General features: G+C 47.3%; 1 protein-coding gene across 3 annotated transcripts in view; it reads left to right on the forward strand.

Annotated features, from left to right (window-relative positions):
- Positions 1-26,487, forward strand: part of VIT (vitrin) — a 93,056-nt gene that overhangs the window by 59,847 nt on the left and 6,722 nt on the right. For 2 of the 3 annotated variants that reach the window (XM_032497343.1, XM_032497342.1), the window contains 5 exons: positions 10,706-10,753; positions 12,278-12,340; positions 16,328-16,475; positions 24,046-24,149; positions 25,964-26,190. In XM_032497343.1, coding sequence (XP_032353234.1) covers positions 10,706-10,753; positions 12,278-12,340; positions 16,328-16,475; positions 24,046-24,149; positions 25,964-26,190 — 590 coding nt within the window. The remainder of the gene's footprint in view (positions 1-10,705; positions 10,754-12,277; positions 12,341-16,327; positions 16,476-24,045; positions 24,150-25,963; positions 26,191-26,487) is intronic. The other variant, XM_014566084.2, reaches the window with a different exon arrangement.

Below are 26,487 nucleotides of genomic sequence, written 5' to 3' on the forward strand. Positions count from 1 at the left end.
CGAGCCTATTCGATCCTCAGAACAACCCTATAAACTAGATGCGTTACTTCTAATCTGACTAATTCATTGTCTTGAGGAGGAAACCGAGGAGTAGGTTGGTGAGGAAACTGGCCCCGAGTCCCGCAGCTGGGAGGGGGCAGAGCTGCGATGCAAGCCCAGCAGCCCGGCTCTCCGGTGGCGCCCCTTGTAGGAGGCACCCCGGCTGTGAACGAACACCCCGGGCACTGACGATGCAGGCGCCTGACCTGCCTTGACATGGACGGGGTGGCAAGGACAGAGGGTCTTAGACGCAGCCAACTCTCGCTGTAATCCGTAACAGACAATAACAGAACGCACCGCCCATTCTCTCCCTGGGCCGGGGGCCCTGCCTGCATGCATTCTTTCATTTAATCTTCCCAACAACTCTATGATGTTGGGACAATTATAATTCCATCTGCTGAACGACTCCTGGAAGAAACTATACTATAAGTTCCCCAAATAAAAATACCATAAAGATAATTTCTGAAATATATTAGGCACTCCCCCACCATCTTGATTCTTTCAAAGACTTCTGAGTAGCCGAACGAGTTGTTTGCTCCTGGTGTCTCCTTAGAGGACGTCCATTTTTACATAACACATATAATTAAGACTGGGGCGTATTTATTTGGCTACACTGGGAGCTTGGAAATCCTGTTACAAGTTGGGTCTGTGCTTATGGAAAACCTCAAGCAACTTGAAGCAGTGGCTCCCAGCCTGGCAAAGCTTCCTTATTCCTGGCTTGGGGACAGGAGCTTTGGGCAGCAGCCTCCCAGCCCTTCAGTGCTCCCTCTTCATCCTGGTCCAGCACCCGCGTCCATGCTGCCCTGCAGACGGCTAGGCAAATATTCAGGGCAGGAGCCCCATGCAGCCTGGGCCGTGATTGCTAAGAAAGGAGCCAAAGTGGGGAGGGCAGAAGGGAGAGAGGACTTTTTAAAACATGGAGGGCCTACTCAAAGGATTTTCTGTAGGAATGAAGAGGAGTGAAGACTGATGTTTCAATGCCTATGTCTTTCTTTAAACCACAGCATTATTAAGATACTGTCACCTACCATACAATTTATCCATTGAAAGTGTACCGGTCAATGGTTTCTAATATACTCACAGAGTTGTGTGACCATCACCACAGTCAGTTCTAGAACATTTTCATAACCCCGAGAAGACACCCCACACCCACTGACAGTCACTCACCATGACCCCCAAATCCCTCCCTCCCCCAGGTCCAGAAAACCGCCAGTCTACTTTCATGAATGCCTATCTTAATGCATGACTATAAGAAACCAAGTTTATTTCTTTTTTCTTTTGTTTTGGGGAGAAGGTAATTAGGTTCACTTACTTATTTTTAATGGAGGTACTAGGGATTGGACCCAGGACCTCATGCATGCTAGGCACATTCTCTACCACTGATCTGTACCCTCCCCCTAATGCATGACTACAATTACTTGCTGTGATATTTTAGCCCAACTATATTAAATAATATTTACTATATAGATAACTTCACTGTTTCTTCAAATGAGCTGCAAATATTCTGTTAATTATGAGAGAGCAACTCTCCTACTGATGGACAAGTAAGTTGCCATGATTGCATTTATTAAGTGTTTTTTTCTTTCATATATGTGACTGTAGTCAGAAGATCCTAGAAGTGGTTGTCAAGGGGTGTTCGAGCAAAATCTAATTTGTTTATTCATTCAGAAAGTATTTATTGAGTGCCCACTATGTGTCAGGCACCATTCTAGAAGGGTCTTGGGCTACATCAGTGAACACAGCCCACCAAGATCCCTGCAGCCAGATACCTGAGACATGAGAATCAGACCCGGAACAACCTGCATTTGGGGGTCGGAGTCATCTTTGTTCTACAGTTAAGGTAGAGAGCTGCCTTCCAGACAGGACACAGAAACTTGGAGGGGGTCCACTAAGTAGAAACTCTGTAGCAGGAAAAGACAGAGTCTCTCCCAGCCCATGAAGAAGAGCTGATATAGGAGGAAAGACCCAAAGAAAGATGAGGCTGGACCCCAAGGCCACATGATGACCCCTTAACTGACCCATGAATGGGCAAATGTGACAAGACAGAGAGGAACAAGGAACAAGACTGGGGCTCGGGAAGCCAAGAGCCGGAGAGATGGAGACCCACCCCTGATCCTGGGGCAGGGGCAAGGCTGTTCTTCACAGGAGAGGCCAAGGATAATGCTGGTACCCACCCAAACCAGGCAGTCCCAGTGCTGTGTCCCAGGGCCAGAGGAAGCAGCCTGGAGAACTAGATCCATTAGTTACGCTGAGGAAAGAGTTCTAGAAAAGATGGAGAATCCCTCAGGCCCAGATGAACCTACCACAAGCTTGGAAAGTGGAGTGGCTTCACCTGGCATCGTTTTCCTGGCCTGGTTCATCTGAAGAAGTGCCATGGTTACCTCAGCTGATCTACCATAGCATCGAATGTGTCCACCAGAAAAAGTTAACCAGGGAGGGGGCAGCAGAGCCCCACCTAGTGGCAAGGCGTGGTGACGCACCTTTCTCCGCCACTGTGCCCTCTGACCAAGGGCAGCTCACCTGGGATAGGAAGGAACCAGCGTCTATAACTGCCCATCCCTTCCACATGCAGCTTCTCTTCTCACCAACGTGTCACATCTCTGAAAGTTTATCTTCTTTAAGGTGTCGGGAGAAGGTTTTTTTCTTAAAATTCAGCCTTATAGAATAGTAAGACAAATATTCCAAAAGAAAAATGGATCAAAGCCATGACCAGGCAGGCCACAGTGGAGAACTGTAAACAGCCCATAAACATAACAAGAGGCGTTCAACTTCACCAGGATCCAAATAAATGCAAAGTAAACAATAAGATGTCATCATTCACCAATTCACATTGGAAATGGGTAAAACACAATTTTGGCAAGAGTGTGGAGAAGTGATTCAGCTCCTGCACTTACAGGAATATATTCTAAGGTAATTATCAGCCAGAGTCAAAAGAAGCCTGGACAGATGCTGTTCTTAATAAAAATTAATGGAGATGACTTAATTGTCCATCATCAGAATGGTGAAAGAAGTTAATATATGACTACTGAAATACATGCTCTTACTGACAGCGGAAGATTGGTCTATGACAGGCTGTTAAGTCAAAGCAGGCTAACAAACCGGAACGGGCGCCAGTCTCATGTTCTGTAACTATGTTTTGCACATGAGAACATGCACGTAGGAAAAGGGATACAACACTATAGATCAAAATTGTAAACCAAGAACTGCTGGAGAGAGGAATTGCTGGTAATTCCTTACTATCTACAGAGTATATTTGGACAGTGAGCACGTGTCAGCTATATAATTATAGAGAAAACAAAGCTATTTTGAGTTTGTGTCCAAAGAATTAGGACAAAGACAAAGGGAATGAAAAGTTATAGCAGACAGATTTGGTTCTATGAAAAACTGATCATTTTCCCATGATCTCTTATCTCTTCCCTTCCATGAAACTTGGTTCTTTCCCTCAGCTGGTTTTTATGTGGTCCCCTTCCCCCCCAAAATGGACTTTGCATCTCTCTTTCCAGAATCTCCCACCTCCCTCCTCCCTTTTAAAACCTTGCTTCAGAAAGAATTGCCCAATAAATAATGAATGCTGAAGTGTATTTGATTCTCCCACAGAGTGGTTCAGGATAACCCATTGTGTAGCCTTAAAAATGACTAAAAGCTAATGTTATTTGCATCAATACCATGTTAATGCAGTTTAAGCAAATTGCTAAACGTTAAGTGACATTTCTACTGAAGAATTACTTGAACCGCCTCAGGAGTGGCACAGCTGAGGACAATTACTGTAAGAATAATGAAGTCTAAAGAAATATGGCACTTTAGTAAGATGCTTGCTCTGACAATTGTGAAATCAAGGTTTACTATTACCCAGAATTGTCAGTCAGTGTTTTGAGTTAAATCCATTTTTTCCCCCATTTCAACACCTCCTCCAGGGCAGGTTCAGACCACCCAAGGACAAAGCATTACCTTGGTTCTGACCTTGGTAAAGTCTTGCTAGGACGGATCATCGAATAAATGAGAACAGTTAGATTAAAATTCATGCCCTGACCAGTCAAGTGTTATTGCAGATCTCTGGTCCACCACCACCTACGCTAACAGCCAAAATAGCCCCCCGCGCTAATCCAGGTAAGAACCCGAACTCACCTTTGCAGCTGCTGATGAAAGTGAAGCTTGTTTGCATGGGGTCTGTCTTTCTAAACCTGTCATTTGACTCAGATTTGGACAGAAAGCATTAAACCAGATATGCCAACAAAAGACACTGCTCAAGGGCCCAACTTGTAAGGAAAGTAAATAAGCAAAGCCTTCGGGACCGCCATTCCCTCGAGGCAATTCTGGGGGGGCTGTGATAGAAATTCCTAAGGGTTCGGTAGCTGGGCTCTTACAAACCTGAAAAGGGATACTCTCCGGGGGTTTAGACCTGAGAAACCAGGGCAAAAGAAAGAGAGACATTTTTATCATTTCCCAGGAAAGGGCAGAGCCAATTTCACTCAGCTGCTTCTGTGATGTGGGGACTAGAAATACGTTCTCTCTCCTCCAGGAAGCCTCCTATGAATTAGGACACTCCCTGGCTCCCTTTTCTTCCTTCTGTGACCCCTTAAAGGTTTGGCCCAGGAATGGGGAATGCAGAGTGATGAAACTAGTTCTCTTCTCTGAGAAGCTGTTGAGGCCTGCAGAGACGAGGAAGGAAAATCCGGCGTGGTTAGATGCTTTCCACAGACCATGCTCGGGGCCAGGGCCAGGAGTGGGCAGACTTGAGACACAGTCTCCCTTGCAGCCGTGGGGCTCCAGGAAGGAGAAGAGTTCAGGTCCTTCTCTTGCTGGGGGATACCTGATTGTCCTCCACGTGTTGAAAGATTCCTAGACTGTAGGGTGTGTTTTGCTTTGATACCAGATGGGAGCAGGTGTTCTGCAGGGTCCCCTGGGCAGGGCTGAAAGCTTCTGTGGATTCACAGCTGCACCTTTGCCAACAGACACGCGGGTGCTCAGGACAAAGGGCTTAAGATTCAGATTGCTGGGCAGGCCAAGGACTCCAAGGCCATTTTAGGCCTTAACAGGCCCGTGGGACCTCTGAGACAGCCAAGGACGGGGACTGCTTCCTCTCGTGCCCTTGGCCAGGATCTTTGCCTCCCCTGCAGGCCCCACAGTAGAGCTAACCACAGAGAGCTCGGCCGACTTCCAAGCAACATTTGAAGTGGGGGCACCTTCATCAGGGGGCAAAATAAGGGAAGAAAGCAGGTTGTTGAGTGCATGTAAGTCAGCTGACCCTGCGTAATCCCCCTGGGTATCCGGAGGCAGCGGTCTCTGGAGCTGCTTACCAGACACCTGGCTGGGCTGCCCGCTGCTTGCCGTCCCTGCTCTGCACTCACACACGCCTCCGCACACACTGCTGGCCTCCGCAGCTCACCTCCAGGTTGGGCCAAGTTGTCTTAACCTCTGGTGAACATCTCTTTGCTCTCTCTCTCCTGTGTGTGTCAGAGAGAAGGTCTCTGCCAGTCTGGACGCTCAGGGACTCTCAGGGACTTGGGTCTGCTAGAGAGGCCCCCAGCTGGGCCTCCCGGGACCCGCCTCTGGGACAAAGCGCAAATACCCAGGCACCCACGCGAATCAGGCATGGTCTGGGGGTGATGGCAGCCAGGCCCGTACCTGATCTCTGGCTCCTGTTTTTCCCTGCCCAACAACCCGAGGCTGTTCTAGCATTTGATCCCCTTCCCTTTTTATCACCTTTTATCATCATACTGCCTCTGAGTCTCTAGCTCTAGTGTTCCTTTCTTCTGCATCCTCTTCACCCTGCCAATGATTAACACTATCTCACTGACCACACAGATGCTCCCAGCTCCTTTTTTACCCTTATATCCTACCCATTTCTGCTGCCCCTCACCATCACCATCACCCCTGCAGCTTTGCTCTGAGCGCCTCAGACCCTCCCACGAACCCCAGAGTGTCCCCGCCTTGGAGCCTTGCCTGGCCCCAGGCGCTCAGACCTGGACGAGTCTCGAAGCCCCGTGATGGTTCCTGCAGGTGGGGAGCCTGGCACACGGGCAGTCAGGCAGGTCAGAGCACAGGGCTTCTTAGCTACCCTTCAACTGGCTCTCCCTTTACATAGAGTCATGTGTATCAGGGGAGTCGCCCAGCTCCTCAGCTAGAATATCGTCAGCTCACAGAGTTGGGAAGAATTGTATGAAGTGCTTCCGGTCTAACTTTCCTCCAAAGAAAATGAACCCCAGTCCCTTATCGCATGCCAGATGGAGGCTTTTGTCCCGCGTGGAATAACTTCGCGGGAGTAGTGTGGGGTTTCCCAAACCCATTGTTGGACATAAAAATCTAGAACTTCAGCCCGTTGATCCTAATTTGTCTAAACTAGTACTTCTCAAAGTGTGGTCCGAGGACCCTGCTTTCAGGGATTCTGTGCGGTCCTCTCTTCTCCACCTCCATAACTGTGTGAGGCCAGATTTTCTTCACACACTTCGACAAAAACATTTCACCACTGACTGAGGGAACTGACGTCTGATTCAAGCTGTCTTCTCGGCTCTTTGAATTCTTTTGTTTTAGAAAACAGTTATTTTTCTTAAAATAAATGTTAAAATAGGTCTATTGTTATTTTAAAGTGAATGAATAGGGCATTAGATTGATAGCTAATATTCTGTTTCAAACAAAAGGATGCACAAATTTCTGATACAAGAAAAATCAGTAGATATAACCAACATAAACAAAGGCTCTTTGGCGTCTTCATTGTTTTCTAAGAGCATAAATTTGAGAGTCTTTCAATTATATGAATGTATACTTCATGTCCTCCTTCATGTCTCACTTTTTCTGGGAAAATTTCTCCAGTTCCTCCAACAGGTCCCCCTCTAGCTACACCACAGCCTGTCAGCGACTCAGCACAGGGCACCCAGGGCAGGACATGGAGCCTCAAGGGCTGAGCCAGGGAACTGCCTCTCTCGTCCTAAATTCTCTGCCGCTATGAAAACATCCCAAGTTCCGTTTGGGGGAAGCTCTGTCTCACTATCAGCTCATCTTCTACTGAACAAGACTATCACTCAAGTTCCCAGGGCTTTTTTTTTTTTTTTTTTCCTCTTGTGTTTCTACAGAAGCATGTCACCCCAATCCTGTCTTGGTGCAACTAAGTTTTGAACCCAGCTTAGAATGTCACAGTTATCTCTATCACATTCTCCCTTAGTGTAGTCCACAGCAGTCTTCCTGAATCTTAATTCTGCACTGAATGCATTCACTGTCTGTCATCCGCAAAATTGATTAACATGCCACCTGCCTGCATTCCAGCCCCTGATAAAAACATATCACGTTGGGACTGAACCTCATAAGCCCCACCCAATACCCCATCTGTGTGGAGGGCAACCCACAAACAGACACAAGCAGCTATGTATAGACCTAATGAAGTTATCAGCCTCAGTATTTCATCCTCTCCTGCACAGGACTCCGAAATTATGACCCATGAGAGATTCCCGCTGCCCTCTCCCACTGTGCCCTCTGGCCACAGATGTAATTTGGCACACCCGCTGTTGAAGCCACCACCTCCACTGCAGGGGAACTTCTTTAATTAGAAGGCGTACTCTATGTTAGACACTGTGCTGTGTTGGAACTACAGCGATGACTCAGGTATTTTCAGATTCTAGAATTCTGCTGCCAAATTCCTGCCTTCGCGGGTACCACGCCCTCTGCTTCCAGAGTAGTCAGCGATGTTACTGCCTCCTTGGGTCCCCACAACCAGACCCTGCCCATCCTACCGGACCCTCTGATCCTGGATGGAAGCCCTCGGCGCTGTGCTGCTGATGATTTAGGTTAGGATTCGGTGGCTTTTCCTCGGAACCATCCTTTTGCTGTCTGGCTTCACGGGACCTTGAGCTCTGTTTGATCAGATAAGCTTCACCGGCCTGGAAACCTAACCATAGAGTTGATGTAGCTTCCAGGAGAAGAGGCTGCCAGGTCCCAAACAGAGATATCACACAGCTTTGGAGGGTAATCCATCTGTCAGCGTGGGACTGTGGATGCTTCTCCGGGGTGACTGCGGTGCCCAGGACCTTCTCTGACAGCCCTCGTGCGACGGGCTGCGGGCGCGGCTACCCCTTCGGCACAGCTGCAGCCGCTCCCCGCGTGCCCCCGACTCGCTGCAGCGGGAGGAGGTGCTCCACGGGACGCGCTCAGCCCTCCGCGCGAAGCCAGGCCCGCTGACGGCAGGTGTGCCAAGCCCCCCGGCTCCAGAGGCCTGCTGCCTGTCAGACGGCCGCCGCCTCCTAAAAGCTGCACCAGAGTCACTGGGGAGAAACCAGAGGACCGAAGGGCCACCTGCGCTTCCGCCCCGTAAAACTGGAAAGCCCTAAGGGCCACGCGTCCCGGCTCCCGCTTAGGTCTGGGGGTGGTGACTTCCAGATGTGCAGGGAACAGAAGGAGCCAGAACTATTGCTCTGATCTTAGAGCAGAGATGGTCTGGGCCCTCACGCAGAGCGCGCGTTAACAGGGAATGTTCCAGGCCTAGCTTTGCCATGACCTCACCTAGGCCCCTGAGCCGCGGCAGAAGTGACAATGACGCCCCCTTGCGATAAACAGATGGTGGTTACCTGCAGGCTCTGCTGCCTGCCAGCCTGGGCTTAACATTCAGCCCTGCCACTCCCCGTGCTTCAGTCTCCTCACCTGTAAAGTGGGAGCACACCTGCACCTCACTCACAGGGTCACTGTGACTGAACACTGGTAAGGTGCTTGGTCAGTGCCTGACCCTGCGCTCACTGCTCTTGGGAACTGTTAATGGTTTCAGATGTTTACCCTGGAAATTGTTCAGAACCAATACCTCTCTTAAACACAGACTGTTTCTGTAACATGACCCAGCCAGGACCGTCACAAAAATAATTCCTTGGTTTTTTATGGGTGTGTCTTACACTTTTCAGAGTGATTTTATACACAAGGTAAATCCTTCGTGTGAGGCAGGGCAGGACAAGTCCTTACGACCTCGGCTTCCCACAGGAGAAGACTGGAGATCAGAGAAAACAGCAAGCCCCCTAGACTCAGATTGGGTCTTCTGACTTCTCTTTACGCCACACCACACCATTACTCCCTGACACCAGAATACAAATGTTCTCACCAATCTACTTCTCATTACTACCAAATCCCAAAGCACCAAGTCTGAGCTGGCCAAGTGTTTTTTTATTTTCCAGCCTTCAGCTTTTGGATGAAAGTGATTTGGTTCAAACTTGTCCCGAACAAGCGAAAGGGGCACTAACAGAAGGATACGTCTCCTGGACAGGAGTAAGAGGCTTGGAATTCCCTCATGTCAGAGAACTCTTTATCTCCTACTGAAGTAACAGAGCACCCAGCATTCTCATCCTACCTCACACTCAAGGGCAAAAACTGAGATGTCACCAGCACTTTTTTTTTTTTTTTAGGAAAAGGGCAAAGTACATGTCTTTACCAGTAGGTGGCAACAGAGTAATGAGGCGAAAGAAGCTAAAGGTTTAAACATACGAATCATAAATATTTTGACTTGGAGTTCATCCCACCCAAACTGCTAATGTTACTCAAAAAGAAATTGAGGTTCGCAGAGGGCATGTGACTTGTTCAAGGTCCTACCCCTGGTTAATGGTTGAACCAAATTAAACTCAGTTCTCATCATTACACCAGAACATCTCTCAAAATAGCCTGGCATCTTTTAATCATGTGAAGGAAAATATCACTTCCTTTGAGTGTGTTAATAATTGCAGCATGCAGGAGAGCTGATGGCCTTTAAGAAATGAAACAGTTGGTTACACTCTCAGCCTGTGAGCTAAAGGCAACGGGTGGCAGCGGGTAATGAGGAAGGGAGAGAAACAGACTTTTTGTGTCTTTATGAGGCTTCCTAACATGTCCATGCTGCCTCTGAGCGCCTCCCAGACGTAATTCTCCCAAAGAGATGAGGGACTGTTGGGCAAGAACCTCCCCTTCCCAACCACCCCTTCCACTGTATCAGCACCAGTTGCGGGGGGGGGGGGGTGGAGGGAGGCGTTAAATAGAATGCCAGGTGCTGTTTTGCTCCATTCTGCTTGAGGTGAAAAGGAGAAACTCAGGAGATGAGTGGACTGGCTGCTCCCTGAAGGGGCCACATTTGTCCCGTGTGGTTCCAAGAAAAGAAACACAAACAGATAGTGAGACAGATGTACCCAGAATGATACTGGCCACATTTTGGGTGCTAACTAAGTATGATGGATGGGTGGATGGAAGGATGGATGGATGGATGGACAAAGATTTCAGCTCAATCCAATGAAAAGTTTTCTCACAGTCTCAATAATCCAAGAAAAGTTCACTGCTTTGGTTGGTAATGTAATGAGTTTCCCATCTCTGGAGGTATTCAACACCAGCCAGCCACTCACTTGGTAGGGATGCTATAGAAGCAGGCTGAGGGGTTTGGTTCAGATTGCATGAGCTTTTAGGTGCCTTTGAATCCCAGGATTCCTATTATTCCATGATTCTCGGTGCATAGCGAACAGAAGGAAAGAGTAAAGACGTTTTTGTCTTCGGCTTTAAGAGCTTTAAATGAGAAAATCCCACAGATTTCAGGTTGCTTCATCCCAAAGGCTGGTCTCATGCTTCTTTACTGAGCTTTCTGCCACAATTAGAAAACATTATCATTCTGACAATTCACCTGAGAGCTTCTGCTGGTTTCATCTAAGTAATAAGTTTGTTTCTTTTTAATTTTGACAAGCAGGGGAGCCTGACTTGTGGAAACCTGGATCAGTCCTTCTAGATGCAGGTAATTATATAGCCCGACCTCCTGGCCGTGACTGGATCAAGATTCCTAGGATTACAGAACTAGGAGGGTCTAATAATCCAGCTGGTGGCACAGAGGCCAAGCTCAGCTGCAGAAGCCTTTCCAACAGTGTCCCCTCCGATGTCAGCATCTGGTGACCATGCAAAGGGCACACTGAAGCTCCCACAGGGAGGCTTGGGCCAGGGACAACACTGGATCACCAAGGGGAAAGGAAACATGAAGACAAAAAGGCAGAAGGGAGTGAGTTCCCGGCCCTCAAAATGAGTTAGACCTTCACTCCACCTGGGAGCACACTTTGATTTCCTTCTATTTATTCTTCCTTCTTTGCAAGTGGGATGCAGGTTTCCCCTTCACGTGAATGAGTGTTGCTCCACATTTACTGCATTTAGTGTTTGAAACTCCAGGGCAGATTTTGCTGGGGCGGTGGGGAATGCGAGGTAGAAAAGAGGACCTGGGACTCGACCTGCATTTCTTCACCTCCGGGGGCTCTTGGCCGAGAAATGCCATTAGACACCCAAAGTGAAACTTTTTAAATGATGTGAGGAAGTAGGATGAGCAAGCTGACCTTTAATGGGAAGATGAAATCATGTGCTTTGCAAATTGGAAAAACTAACAAGCCAGGAGAAAGGTTACTGCAGTCAAGAGTGAGCAGAGTGCCCAGCACCTTCCTCCACTGGGGGAGACTCTTGAGCGGGCGTCGCTCAGCATCCCAGAAACAGGGAGACCCACTTCCGGTGCTGCAAGTTTCCCTCTGCCTGAGAAACTCTTTGGCCTGACCAAGCCTAAAAAGACTCTTATTAATTGTCTTTGTTTCTTTATATATTTGTGAACCCAGCTCCCAGGTAAACAGCTCTAAAGAAAATCCCTGAGGCTGAAAATCAACGCCTCCCCCCGCCCGCCAGCCTCTCCAAGAACTACACCCTTTTCCTTTTGTATTCTGGTCTCAGCCTGCTGGAGGGGAAGGGTTGCATATCAGATCCTTATTTGTTTGAGTTGCTTGTGTCTCATCTCTTCCCCTCCAGTCTACACTCAGCCCCCATTAGACTGTCCTCTCCTCTCACTCATCTTTGTTCAACTCAATCACCAAAGGCTGACTGAGGATCGACATGGAGGAGGCACAGGAAAGGTTTATGTGTTGAGTGAGACACATGCCCTGACCTCGAGGTTTTCAGAATTTCACAGAGGAACCATTCACACTGGCAAAGTGCTTAATCCTCTCAGATAAGGAAATTAAGGCTCAGACAGAATCAGTTAACTGGCAGTAGGGGACAGCTCTCGATCCACCTGACTTAAGACTGCCCCCAAGCACCCAGGCAAGCAAGCGAGCTGTGTCTCTAGTATCCTGTCAGTAAATATTCACGCATTCTTGTCTCTTAAGATGGGACAGAGTGGAGAAGAGCAGTTAGACACAAGCCAAGCCCCTTGAGCTGAGTGTCCCCATCCCTGGGGTGAGGCCAGATGCTTCCTGTTCTTGTAAGTCACTGAAAGTTTTACTGTTCTTTCCAGGATTTGTTCCAAAAGAAGAACTAAGCACACAGTCTTTGGAACCAGTGTCCCAGGGAGATCCAAGTAAGTTAACTGACAACTAGAAACCCACAGTGGCTTTGACATCTGATCTGCCCTCTCTGCCTTCTACCCACTCACTCCCATCCAAACCCGCCTCTCTCCTACCCCGGGTCTCTTTATCTCCTCTCTTCTGTCACTTTGTTCTAAGGGGAAAGGGAAGCTTTTGAAGGATTTAAACTACTGTTGTGCAAGAGGGGAAGAGGATCAGATGTTTAAAACATCACTATGGCAACAGGGGTGGGTGGAGTGGGGAGACAAAGGCGGATGAGAGGAGACTGGCTGGCCAGCGAGGACGGTGGTCTGTGGAGATGATGGTAGACGGAGCTCAGCGTGGGAAGTAGAGATGGAGACAAATGGGCAAATTCAAGAGATAGAAAAGGAAGAATCTAGAGGGTTGGGGGTGGAAGTGTGAGACAGAGAGCAGTTAAAGATGCTGTGAACAACTTGGGTAAATGGTGCTGCCATGAGGACCACTGGAGATGGAGCAGGCTGGGGCAGGAGAGCGTCTGTCTATCACCTTCTGTAAGGCATTCGGTCTAGCAGAGGGTTAACTACTGAGATCTGACATCAGAAGGAACGGCCCAACTGAAAATACAGAGTTGGAAGATGATGGGCTGTAATTCATAACCAAGGCTATGAGAACAGAAAATGTGACCTGGGGAGATGGGATAGAAAAAGAAACAGAGGAGTTAAACCTGAAGATCTTTAAGACGGGGCAGAAGAGAAGCCACCTGAGCATACCAGGAAGAGGGGCCAGAGAAGAAGAGGGAAACCACGGAGGGAGTTGTGTTGCAAGCCAAGGAGAGTGCCTGAAAATTCCCCCAGAAAGTTGTAAGTCAGCTGCCAATGGGCTGTGAGTCTCAACTCAGCTACGTGTCAGAATCACCCAAAGACCTTTTGAAAAAATGAAAAATGCCAACTGCTGCCTCATGTCTACTGAATCAGACTCTCCCTAGATCTTGCTACTCAAAGGGTGGTCTGAGGACCAGTATCAGCGTCACCTGGGAGCTTGTCAGAAATGCAAGCTCTCAGGCTTCACCCCAGACCTCCTTAAGGGATTCCTTGGCCCACTAACCCTTGAGAAGCACCGCCCACAGCAGGCATTTTTATCTGTTGAAGCTACATGAGCAACTCTGACACTTATCCAGGGTTAAGAAACACTGGCCAACACAAAGCATTAATCTGTAAAATTGTGCCATGTTGAAAAAAATGAAAGCAATTAAGAAAATTAGTAGATTGATTTCTGTAGACACTCTGTCTTACCTTTTCTTCCTCCTCCTCCTTCTGCCCCAGTGACCGTAATAAATTGCTCATGCTGAACATTTCAGAACCCAGATCTGTCCTTTTGTATTGATGTTGTCATCTTCACATCAGCGTGTTTCCATCTCAATGTGAGAAAGCCACTAGGGTCTCAGCAAGCCCATGCCCTGAGCCAGAGCCACAGTCGTTAACACGCTCTTGGACAGGAGCAAAGGTGATCCCGGTATCAGCCATCAGGCTAATGAGAGAAGAGAACAAAGCAAATTGAGAAACACTTTCTTAAAACCTCTGAAATGAACACATCAATTCTGAACACAGTTCAAGATATAAGAAACAAGGAAAGAAAAATGGTCTGGGAAGAACCGAAATAGATGCTACAAAATCCATATACTATTTTTTTTTAACTTTCAACTTCTTCTTTTTCCTTTTTTTTTTTTTTGGTGTCTTTTTTTCATTTTTCAGTTTTATTAGGTAGAATTGTTACAATTTGACTGCACATATACAATGTATTACATGTAAATACATTTACACAATATACTTCACCTATTTTTTAAATTTATGTATATGTACTGTTCATTGTTTCTAAGAACATTTAGAGCTTTAGCTTTTTAGACTTACATAGTTATCAAAAGAGTAAAGCCAACCACAAAATAAGAATTAATTCAAAAAGATACATACACCCTGCTATTAACAGCAACATTATTTATAATTGCCAAGTATCGTAAGTGCACTTCAACAGATGAATGAAAATCCACATACTTTCATTCATTTAAAAGGAAAACCCCCTTTCGCCCTTACTTTCAATAAGTTATTCCAAAAAAGTAATTTTTTTTTCATGTAAAAAGGCATTTGAACTGATCGACTGACATCTGGAAGGAAAACCCTTCCAGGAGTGCTTCTCAAACTTTAAAGTGCATGCGAATCACCCTGGGATCTTGCTAAACTGTGGACTTGATTCTACAGGTCTGGGTGGAGCCTGGGAGCCCCCATTTCCAGAAAACAGTAGGCATGGGTAGGCGGCAAGCCCTAAAGAACACCACTGCCACCTGCTGGCGGCATTTCACCTTGCAAGCCCGTATCTGGGAAAGAGTGGGTTGGCCCTGTTTGGCAAACACATGCCAAGGCCTAGAACAGTTCTGCTTCCCTTTTGCTTTATCCCGGGCTTTAGTGGCATCTTTGACTGAGTTTGCTTCTCCCAGTCTTCATCTCGAGGATCATGCTTGGCATGCTGCATAGGCAGTTTGCGGGGACACCAGCGGAACAAGAAGGGTGGCAGGCCCTGGATGTCCACGCAGACGGGGACTGAAAGCCTGCAAGTCCCTAGTGATCTGAGGCACTAATTCCAGATGGAGCGGAGTCTGCCAGGCCCAGAGAGGTCCCTGTCGTCGCCCACTTCTCCTCTGGTTTTGATTGCCATGCCCCGCAGCAAGAGAATAAAGCACTCTCAGATTGAATGTTCCCCTCAATCTGCCAAGTCTGTAGTATCACACTTTATGAAATAGTTCTCATCCATTCTGCTTAAAACTGTGTCAACTCATGGTCATTTTCTTGCTTTCATTAAAAAAAAAGAATCTCTCTGCCACGAAGCTCCTTCTTCTGGGGAATGGGGGGACTCCAGTCCCATTGAAGCAACACAACATGTAATGCAGAGAACAGAAGCCGAAAGTGGCCTCGTGGGCAGTCGTGCGGCAGCGCGGAGACCCAGGCTGGTCTGGACAGCTGCACCCCTCTCACAGAGGGCAGTGCTGGCCCCTCTGTCCTCCTGGACACTCCAGCCCAGAAATTTCTAACTTTGCAGTCTCTCTCTCTTCTTCTCCACCATGGAATTCTGTTCTGAAATATTTTTTTCCTCTCATCCTACAGTTGTTAAATAACTCAATCCTCATTTTTTATTCATCAGTGGGATATGGAACTCCCAATAAGAAGCTTCTGATCAGCACTGAATCATCAATTTTACTGAAATGAGATGATACAATTTCAGTCGAGAGCAAAGTACTAACTTCTGTTTGCTTGTGACTTTTTACCAATTCTTACTAGCCTCTGAAAGGTTGAAATGCCTTGCAGCCCCCCTCACCACCCCCCAACCCCATCATAACCTTTATCTGTTCGCAGAGGTCCAGACAGCCTAACCAGAACTGTCCTGATCTTTGTCACAACTAAAAGAAAGGGACAAAAATCTAAGAGAGCTACAAACAAGTACAGATATCTGTCAATAGACGTGCATAATTTCTAGGGTTGCCCCACCCGGGAAAGTGAAGGATAAAACTGGTATCCATTTTTCATTCTACAATTCCTGCCCTCCCCTCAACACTGGCCCTGCAAGTCCTTTCCTGCTTTTCACAGACGCCAACACACAATTCTAAAAAGTTAGGATGACAGTAAGACTACAGGCTCCCCCCACAAGACTCAGACTGGGTGAATTCCCACATCTGGGGGTCTGCACTTATACGGTCTGAGCCTAGGAGACCATTCTGAGGGCATTCTCAGACTTGACTGGGAGGTCACAGCTTCTGAAGTATCTGGTTGTGTCTGATACAGAGAATTCTAAAGCAGTCGTGGACCTTGGTGCCCAGTGAAAATCTATTATGGATAGAAATCAATGAATATGCCTTGCATCTTGCTTTTCAAATTTCTCCTTTCGTTGGAATCCCAAGGGGCTCTGGTGGAGGGAAAGAGCAGTGAATGCAGTGAGAGAGACATGGACTAACAGAGTCCTTTTCCGTTCCTCAGACTGCAAGATCGACTTGTCGTTTCTCATCGATGGGAGCTCAAGCGTTGGCAAACGTCGATTCCGAATCCAGAAGCAGTTCCTGGCTGACGTCGCCCAAGCTCTGGACGTTGGCCCTGCTGGTCCACTGATGGGTGTTGTTCAGTACGGGTAAGTGCTGTCCTGAATTCAGAAACTAAGGGATGTCCTGCGCTTAATTTTGTGCCGCAGAAAAGTACCAACATATCCTAGAGCACATCAGATTCCTTCTCTTCCCTGATACAAATATAAATGAAAGAAATTGAAGCAATCCAGAGGCCATGTAAAGAAACTCGAGACTTCCAGAAGGGCAGGATGGGTTAATGGAGACTTGTAAGTAAATGGTGTTTGCACTCCTGATTGGTAGAGAGAATATTTTGGGGGGAATTAAGAGAACAGGGCTCAAGTTTTCGCTGCGTGGCCTTGAGATAGGCCTTCACTTCTCCCGCCATCGGTTTCCTCATGTGTAGTTGGAGAAGGGGGACCCCATTCAACCCTGACTATGAAAGTATTTGTTGGAAGGGCTCCTGTGCTCCCACCTGTCCACCTATAGGTGAGATATCTCAAAAACACGGTGCTCTAGGGTGAACTTTCTCCTTCCTCTGCATAACCTTAGGCTGCTGCACTGGTGCTGGGAAAGCCCACCAGGCAACAGGGAAGACTGGGTGGGGAGGGGAACTGCCCCCATCAGTCAGCGGGTACTTGTGTGACTGTTCCCAGCCCATTTCATTATTCTAGTAGGGTAGAAATCGAGGGCTCATACTGACGTCCAGTCTCAACTTTTTCTCTTGTTGGGAAAATAAGTCAATCTTATTTCAACTGTGAATAGACTGCTCTCTAAAACAGATACACAGATGTCAACAGAAAACAAACAAAGGAGCAAGCAAGCACAAGCCTCAAATAATAGGTGGACTTTTGATCAAGAACTATTGAGGGCAGGATAATTGTCTCAAAGTCCCACAAAGGACCCCCAGACACAGCCACCGCTCGCTCCCCGCAGCGCTGCAGCCTGGCCTTGGAAGTGGAATCTCACATCAGCCTGGGAACCTCTTGCTCAGAAGCCGCAGTCACGACCTAATGTCCCTCCTGAAAAGGAAAAATACTGACAACATGCGTGGGGGGTCTCCAGGCCCTTCAAACGTCTCCAGAGGACCTCCAGGAGCAGCATTTTAACCGAGGTTAAGTTGAAGACACTGGAATATTTATTTTTGAGATCACCAAGGAAATAAACAAAAATGTCTTATTTTCTTAAGAACCTATGATGTTTGTATTTTAGAATTAAATTCCAATCACATATTTAACACTATCTTCTATTCCTGTGAAGAAAAATAGCTGAGTGAAGTGGCACTTGTATAAAGTCAGAGTCAAGTATATGAAAATAACCAATTGCTACAAATGCCAATTTTCAATGTCAAATGATCTGGAGGATTTTAACTTGAAATAGGACAATACATACTTTGGGTCACTGTTTCTTGGTTTCAACACGTCCACCTATTTTCATTGCTGTGTTACCTTCTAAAGACAGCAAACAAATAGCAGGCTTCTCCAGGGAGGAAATGGAAGTGTTTTAGTGCCAGCTGTCCCCGGTCAGTTTTATTGGGGGGTTCAAATCTTGGTGTGTCATCTTGCATTAAAAATAGCTGCTTTAAAAGCTGCGTATCCCAAGGTTTATAGGATAATATGAAAATAAGATGATAAATATGTCAAGGAAAATAAAAATGGCAGGAGAATCGTGTTGTGTGCTGATGGGAAAGTGGATTAAAGAACCAACGGAGCAGGGGAGGAAAAACAATTCAGTAAACACTCCTTCCCCTCGGGAAAAAAAACTTTCTCTCAAGGTTTCCCAGTATGATCACCGTTTGCAGGGAAGAATTGTTTACCTCCAATGTCACTTTCTAAAAATGCCTTTGCTGTTCGTCTTTTTTTCCACTCAAGGTCTTTATTCATTTAAAGCCCTTAAAGGAGAAGGTGTCTGTTTTCCTTCTCTCTATGCTCACGCAGACCGATCAAGCCTCTTCGTCCTCCTTCGGCCGCAGCCTGGAGTGGGAAGCATGGTGAACGGGTGACGGAATGTCTTGAATTCCGGCCTTAGCTTTACTGTGTGACCTTAAGCAAGTCCCTTAACCTCTCCACATAGGGGCTGCCATCTGTGAAGGATGAGGCGTTGGGGGGCGGGCCAGATGATTTATTAGGGCTCTGATGTTCTGTAATTCAGTGACCAGCTCTTGGGAGACATCCAATCAATGAATGTGGGACTAACACCCTGGATAAGCCTCCTTTCCCTTCCAGCCTCGGTTCCGATTCTGTGGGATGAATGATCAGCAATGAAATGACAGCTGCATGGAGGTTATCTGTCCATCACTGGGACGTGGCGAACAAAATAAATCGGAGCGAGGCATCAGAAGAAGGGTGTGATGAGGCTGAAGGGGAAATCCACGCACCCAGCTGGACTTCCTCTTATTTCAGGCACCTGGGTGCCTCCCGCCCCTCCTTCCTTAGCAAACAGTCTTAGTGCCAAAAGAGGGAGTAGGGCAGGAAAGGGGATATGGGGCCAGTGTTTCTGGAAGAGGGCTTTCCAGCGCTCGGCTGGTTGGGAAGCTGATTCCTCTCCTGGCATTTTGGGTTCTCACGGGATTCTAGTACCTGATTCACCACCACAGGGAATCAGCCTCACTGTCTTGGAATCGCAGAGCAATGGAGCCTTAGAAATCTCCTGGTTCCACCTCCTCGCGTTATAGGGAGGAAGCAAGGCTCAAAAAGAAGTGACGATCAGGTGAGGCTTAGGCTGGGAAGGGGCTGGCCAAGGCAAGAGGACTCGGAGCTTGGAATTTCTCCTCCTCTCAAGGCGTCTCACCTCTGTCACCGCTGCTACTGGTCCACATGGAAGACACCCCCCCTCCCAACCAAGAAGATTCCTTAGGAGAGCTGAGGCAGATCTTAAACTTTTAAATTTAGAATTTAGAAGGCTCATACTATTAACAGGAGACAAAAGGTAAATAAGAAGTAAAAAAAACCCAGAAGTATAAAAATGGTTTGGATGTACAAAATGCAATGTTCATTCTGCCCCTGATCCCTTAGCATCCTACACAAAGATTTTTTTGGGTACAGGAAACAGAAAATCAGTCCAGGCAGGCAGGTGAAGGAAGAGTCCTGTCACAGGACTGGCAGGTCGTTGGTCACCCCCTCCCTCCTTTTCCTGTATCTCCCTGTCTCCCTGCTTGTCCACTCCATTCTCTCAGCAGATCAGATCATCCCCTCCTGGGCTTGTGGTTTCTTCTCCTCCATAAATTCCCCATGCGTTAGCTGGCTCCCTATTTCTGATCCAGGCCAGGGGGAGCACCTGAGGCACCGTGGTGCCAGGATGCTCCCTCTCCCATGTCACTGCCATCCCCGACCCCCACCCCGTTAACTTTTCAGCAACCACAGCGTTCCTTCCACATCATCATGCACCTCTAGTAAGAGAGGCAGCGTTTGATACCAATTCAGAGAGCTTGAGTGACTTTCCCAAGAACATACAGCTAAAAGCCTGACCAATGGGGAAAGGACAGATATTAAATTAAAATTAATCCCTAAAATGTCAAATAAAACTGACTTCAAAGCAAAGATTTTGCTCCTCTGCGGAGAAAGCTGCTGATAATCTAAGCTTTCTACCAAACTGAGGACTGAGACACTGCTTGAACAAAAGGCCAAGGAGCAAGCCCTTGTGTTCTGATTTAGAATTAAACAGCCAACAGGCTCATGACTGCACTTAATACAACAGGAGCGCTAAGAGGCCAGATGAAAGGACAGCCAGAGCAAGCAGCTGTTAGGTGAACTCCAGCAAACAGAACGAACCTAACCAAGCAGCTGCATTTTAGCTGCCGCCTGGATCCACAGGTGCCCCCTGGACCTTCACTATGATTTCGTTTTAGTTCCCAGTTTCAGTACAAATGGAACTGAATTGCACATGTGCCTCTGAACTTTGTAATCAACCCTAGGATATCAACATTGGAAAATAGCTACGGCATAAAGCAAAATAGTGGTTTTGCTCCATTTCAAAATGAAACACACTTTTCTCTGCTCGTGGCTCTTTGACAGGTGCCTTATGTTTTATCTCTGAGTTGGGCTGCATTTCCTTACCCTCTAACTTAGCCCACCCACCTCAGCCCCGGACTGAACAACCTCAGTCACACTCAGATGAGCCTCCCTTTCTGCCCAGAAAAAAAGGAAGGACACTCCGAGGCTCCCGTGGATCAGCTGAGCCACCGACTGTGGGGAAATCAGGGTGGGGGAGGAAGTGAGGTGTCTGGGGGCAATGGGCAGAATAATGGCCCCAAAGCTGCCCACGTCTGAATCCCTGGAACCCGTGGAGATGTGACTTCATATGGCAGGAGGGACTTTGTGGATGTGATTAAAGTTAAGGCCCCTGAGATGGGAAGGGTGTCCTGGATTACGGTGTCCCAATGTGATCACTTGAGTCCTTAAAACAGAGACCCTTTCCCAGCTATTATCCGTCACAGGGAGATGTGACTATGGAAGAGTCATGAGAAAGATGTGACAGCTGCCTCTGAGGTTGGAGGAAGAGGGCCTTGACCAAGAAAAGCAGGCTGGAAGACAAGGCAGTGGCGGTCTCCGAGAGCCTTCAGGAAGGAGCACAGCCCTGCCTGGGAGACCCATGTCGGACTTCTGACCTTCAGCTGGAAGCCAAGATGTGTGTTGTTTAAGCCACTAAGTTTACAGCAGAAATAGGCAACTAATACACCTGGCAAGGAGGACCATTCTGTCCCATCTTCTTGAGTCTGCAGCAAAGGGGTGGGGGTCGGGGGGAGCCTGAGGCAAGAGCCACAGCGGGAGGGGCCCAGGAGCTACAAATCCCGAGGCAGCACAGGACTTCAGGGCAGGAAGCGACTCTGGGGCCTGGACTTCATGTTGCTGTCACCAGGGGAGCTTTTAAAAATGCTGATGATTGGGCTGCATCCCAGACCCGTTAAACTAGAGTCTGGCAAATACCCAGAAGCTGGTATTTTCATCTGTAGCCAAGGTTGAGAATCACCAAGTCCCCGAGAGGGGAGGAAAGGGGCAGCTCGACTTCCAGGTGCAGTGGCCACGGCCCACAAGTATCTCCGGCTCCTGCCCAGTCCTCTTCTCATGCCCCCGGGCTACCCTGCCTTTACAGAAACTGACAGGATCCGGAACAGCCTGGGAGTGTGCTCCAGGGCCCAGTGGCACAGACCCCCTCCACCCCCACCCCTGCCACTTCTGAGTGACAGGCTGGCGAACCCTTGAACCTCACGCCTCAGGCACCCCCCCACCCCGGGCTGAGTGAGCTGAGGGCACAGTTCACACCCAAGAATCTTACGCTTTTCCTTTTCCTCACCTCGCTCTCCCAGACGCACAAAGGAAACAAGGACTGCCCTTGACTTCCCCCACTTCTTCCTGACGGTTCCCCTTGACCTCCCATTGCACGTGGACTGGGCTTATCCCAGGGCAGCCCCTTCTCCTGGAGCTCATTCTCCCTCGATCCCTAGATCATTCTGCTAGAGGAGCAGATGGCCACTCCCATGCACACTAGAACCACTTGGGGAGCTTTTGAAATCCCAATGCCCAGACCAAACCTCAGATCGGTTAAATCACAATTTCTGAGTGTGGGACTCAGGGATCATTCATTTTCAGAGCTCTCTGGGTACTGCTGCTGGGCAACCAGAGAGTGAAGGCACACGTATTCCCCCAGCGCTGTGCTGTCATCTGGAGGATCCTGCATCCCTGCCCCAACCACCCCCCGCCTCCCCCCACCCCCGCCCAGGTTGCCAGCCTAGGCTGCAGGAGCTCCGCTCTCCTCCCTCTTCTCAGCCTTCCTCCTGTGGTCTCCAGACTTATTTATTCTCCTCCCTTCCTCTTATCACTGGCAGCCCCACTGCTGATTTTCTCGACACTCACAGCATCCTCTAAGACATTGCTACTCAAAATGCGTTCCACCGTATCATCTTGTTAGAAAGGCACAACCTGGGATATCACATCCAACCTGCAGAATTAGAATCTACATTTGAACAAAATCCGCAGGTGACCAGACACAGGCTGAGTTTGGGAAGCACCAAGCACTGTCTGTTGCCAAGGCACTCCATGTCCCTGCACTTACCAAGCCCTGCGACGTGGAAACAGACCGCGAGCCGGAGAGCCCCCTAGTTCCACAGTAATTCTCAGATCAGCAGATTACACACCCACATTTCCTCCTTTCCTTTCTTCCTTTCCTTCTTTCCATAATTCTCTATTACCCTAAACACTAGGGCTAGAAAATCCTAGGACACGGCGCCTGTTCTCAAGTAGGTTATAGTCAATCTTAATGATTTTCTAATTCCATATTTGCAAATTCACCTCTGTGCTGAAATTTACTTGTGTCTCCAAAAATCGGTATTCATGGCACTTTCATTGTCGTTTGTGGACATGCACAGACAGGGGAGTGTTTCACACAGCACTCCCAGCTGAGGTCAAACAAGGTGCTGCTCTGCCTTCCTGTTCCAGCTCATACTGTAACAAGTGTCCTTTTCACAGTCTTTTTAGCACCACATCGTTCTGCTTTCCATTGGGGATATTTTTAATAGTCCCAAGCATAGCACTGAAGCGCTATCCGGGTGTTCTAAGCACGGGAAGGCTGTGCCTGCTCACGGAGAAACTGACGGTATTAGATACACTTCCTTCAGGCCACTTGTGTTGTCGGTCATGACAAAGTTAATGAATCAGTGATTCCGGACATTCAGCAGAACAAAGAGGAAATCCACTGATCTGTATGTGAGCCTACTCCAGAAAGTGCTAAAGTAATTAATATCTATAGAGCATGATGAAGCTATGGAAAAGGTGAAAAAGTGACTCAACTTGGGAATTCATGAAATGAAAATTGATATTTTTTTTAAAGCATAGTGGATAGCATTGTGAGGCTGAAAGCTAAAAAAATTTACCATAATGTGACCCAGGGTCAGGAAAAAACTCAGCTAGCATTTTGTTATACAGAAATACTACATATAATTAATTATTTTTAAGAAACATATATATTAAATTGGATGTCTTGAAACAGAAACACACAAAAAACAAGTTTATTTACTGATCTATTGATAAAAATGTGACCAGAGGCCCATAGAAACCTAATCCTGTATTTCCCCTAGGAGCCATGGCTCAGAACTTGCTAATTTGATGTTTGCAGCAACTTTATAGAACAGAATGATTGCGAATAACACGATTTGACAGTGTATGTAGTATGGGAAAGAGGTGATCCATTGCTCTACAAAGTGATCAACAGTAAGACAGGGAACACTATGGATGTGGGGTGATCAGGTTCCATATTTCTGTCTTATTTTTTAAATCATAAGATTTAGCAAAATATAATTTTAAAAATTTAAATTTTTTCTGTACAAACTTTTGAAAGAAAATTTTATATTTTTGCTTTTGAAATTATTTGTCTACTAGCAACATTTAATTTATGATCAGCTACGATTTCTTCACAATTTTCAGACACACTCAGGAAATCGTGCAAAGTGAGAAAATCTAGCCCTGGGGCTGGGGCTGGGGTTAGGGGCTAGGGTCAGGGTCAGGGCCAGAGCCAGGGGTCAGAGGTCAGGGACAGAGTTGAGGGTCACGGTCAAGTTCAGGAAAAGAATCAGCTCTGAGTTCTCCTTTTCTCCCAAAGGAATAACTTCCCAGCTAATTTTTATTTCTTGTTCTGAATCTTCAGAGATAACCCTGCTACCCAATTTAACCTCAAGACTCACACAAATTCCCAGGACCTAAAGACAGCCATAGAGAAAATTACCCAGAGAGGAGGGCTTTCTAATGCAGGTACGTGGTTCGGATTCAGATCATCCTGCTACCGTGGTTCTCTTTCTATGTGGTTGTCTTCTAACATTATAGAAGGAGGAAAAAATATTAATAATCCATCAAGAAATGACTTGTGTAATATCTGTAACTTTTCTAAAGTCTGATTTATCGTAGATCCAGGGGTCAAGACCATTATCACGGCCGTGCTGGAGAGTTCCAGCAGACGTGATTCCTTGGGACGGTAGCTTTCTTCAGGACCAGTAGGACTGCTATTGCAGCTATTTCCTGACTAGTCTATAAGTCATCATCTATTTAATGTTAAGTTTTGTAAAAAAAAAAAAATTTTTTTTTTAATAAAACTTGTAACCAGTTCCATTCAGGAAGCTTCACAGTGCCCCTTGGGAAACTTCTTCCAATCAGCTTCAGCTTTTGTTATAGTGATGACTGTGCAGAGAGAGACATGTTGTTTGTGTCAAGCTGAGCCCTCTCCATGCCTTGGCCATGGTGATAGGGCGGGGTGGAGGTGGGTACCAGAATTCAAGGTCAGTGGGGCAGGTCCAGAAACTCCATTTTATCTGCTCCCCAGAGGTGACCAGGCATTTGGAAACAGGTTCACACTAACCAAGCTCCTTGATTCTAGAAATTTCCTGAGGCCCTAGATAATGTGAAGTACACGCTTGACTTCATGAAAGGCATGTTGGGAGGCTCAGTTCCCACATACACACAACCTCTGCTCTCAACTGAGGCAGGCTGTTGACATGGAAACCTAGGCCCAGAAGCCTGGCGTGACCTGCCCAGGCCCACTCAGGTGGGCAGCGCAGCCAGGCTAGAACACATCTGTCAGTTCTTAGTGGGGCAGCACCTCCTGGGCCAGCCAGACCTGTGCCCCTGGTGGGGCTGGACACGAGATTCCACTGACCCCAGAACACAGTCTTCCACGCCCCGCAGCTCCTGGACCGTGGGGCTCACCCCAAGCTGCAGAAGCCCAAGGAGAAGCTCCTGTCACTTCAGGTCAGCTCCTCCCAGCCCACACTTTCAGAAACAGCATGGGGTCGGCCTGGGGCCTTAGTGAGGCTGGTTCTCAGCACCCAGGCAGAGAACGGACACTTTTGTTCCCTTGAAAGTTTTTCTCACCTGCTTGCCAGTCCCTAAAACTTTTGTCATTTTTTTGTTTTATTTTTTTTAATTGAAGTGTAGTTGATTTACAATATTGTGTTAGTTTCAGGTGTACTGCAACATGATTCAGCTATACATATTTTCCACTAGATTATTACAAGATAATGATTATAATTCCCAGTGCTATGTAGTAAATCTTTGTTGCTTATTTATTTACGTATAGTAGTTCATATCTGTTAATCCCAAACTCCTAATTTTTCCTCCCCCACCCCCCTTTCCCCTTAGGTAACTATAAGTTTGTTTCCTATGCCTGTGAGTCTGTTTATTTTGTATATAGATTCGTTTGTATATTTTTTTAGCTTCTACATATATCATATAATATCTGTCTTCATCTATCTGACTTACTTCACTTAGTAGGCAATTCTCTAGGTCTATGTTGCTGCAAATAGCATAGAACTTCTTTTAAAGAAAAAAAAACAAGAGAAAATTAGAAGTTAAAGGCTTAAGATGAAACTGGGGAGGGAAGTGGCTAGGGGTGATGGTTCCACAATATTGTGAATATACTTAATACCACTGAACAGCACACCTACAACTAGTTAATCTGATTTAAAAAGAAAACAAGCCAATAAAGGGAGGGAATGACTGTTTTTCTGGACCTCTTTATGCTGCTGTGATCTGTTCTGTGAGCTCTCCAAGCATGAGTTTTGTTTTTCTTCCAGGCCGGGCCATCTCCTTTGTGACCAAGAACTTCTTTTCCAAATCTAATGGAAACAGAGGCGGTGCTCCCAATGTGGCTGTGGTGATGGTGGACGGCTGGCCCACGGACAAGGTGGAGGAGGCTTCGAGGTTTGCGAGAGAGTCAGGAATCAACATTTTCTTCATCACCATTGAAGGTGCCACTGAAAATGAGAAGCAGTATGTGCTGGAGCCCAACTTTGCAAACAAGGTATGTGAGTGCCTGGAGACCCACCCAACGTAAGTAAGACTTCCCCGCACTTTGCAAAGCTGTAACAGCCATCCGGGGTGTTTCTGGTTCCTTCAAAGAGGTTTTAAGCTCATTTCATGGTAGGAGGGCCTCCAGTGAGACTAGTAGGTCTGGAACCCAGAATTACCCTCTCAAAGCAACCCTCCCCTCCCCACCCAAGCACCTGGTGAACTGAGGCCAGCATCACACCTTAGGAGGAGCAGGGTCCCCAGGGTCTCACACAGAGGCTCCCCGGGGCTCCTCCCACAGCCCCAGGGG

The sequence above is a fragment of the Camelus ferus genome, chromosome 15 (assembly GCF_009834535.1).
Source record: "Camelus ferus isolate YT-003-E chromosome 15, BCGSAC_Cfer_1.0, whole genome shotgun sequence".
NCBI classification, from domain to species: domain Eukaryota; kingdom Metazoa; phylum Chordata; class Mammalia; order Artiodactyla; family Camelidae; genus Camelus; species Camelus ferus.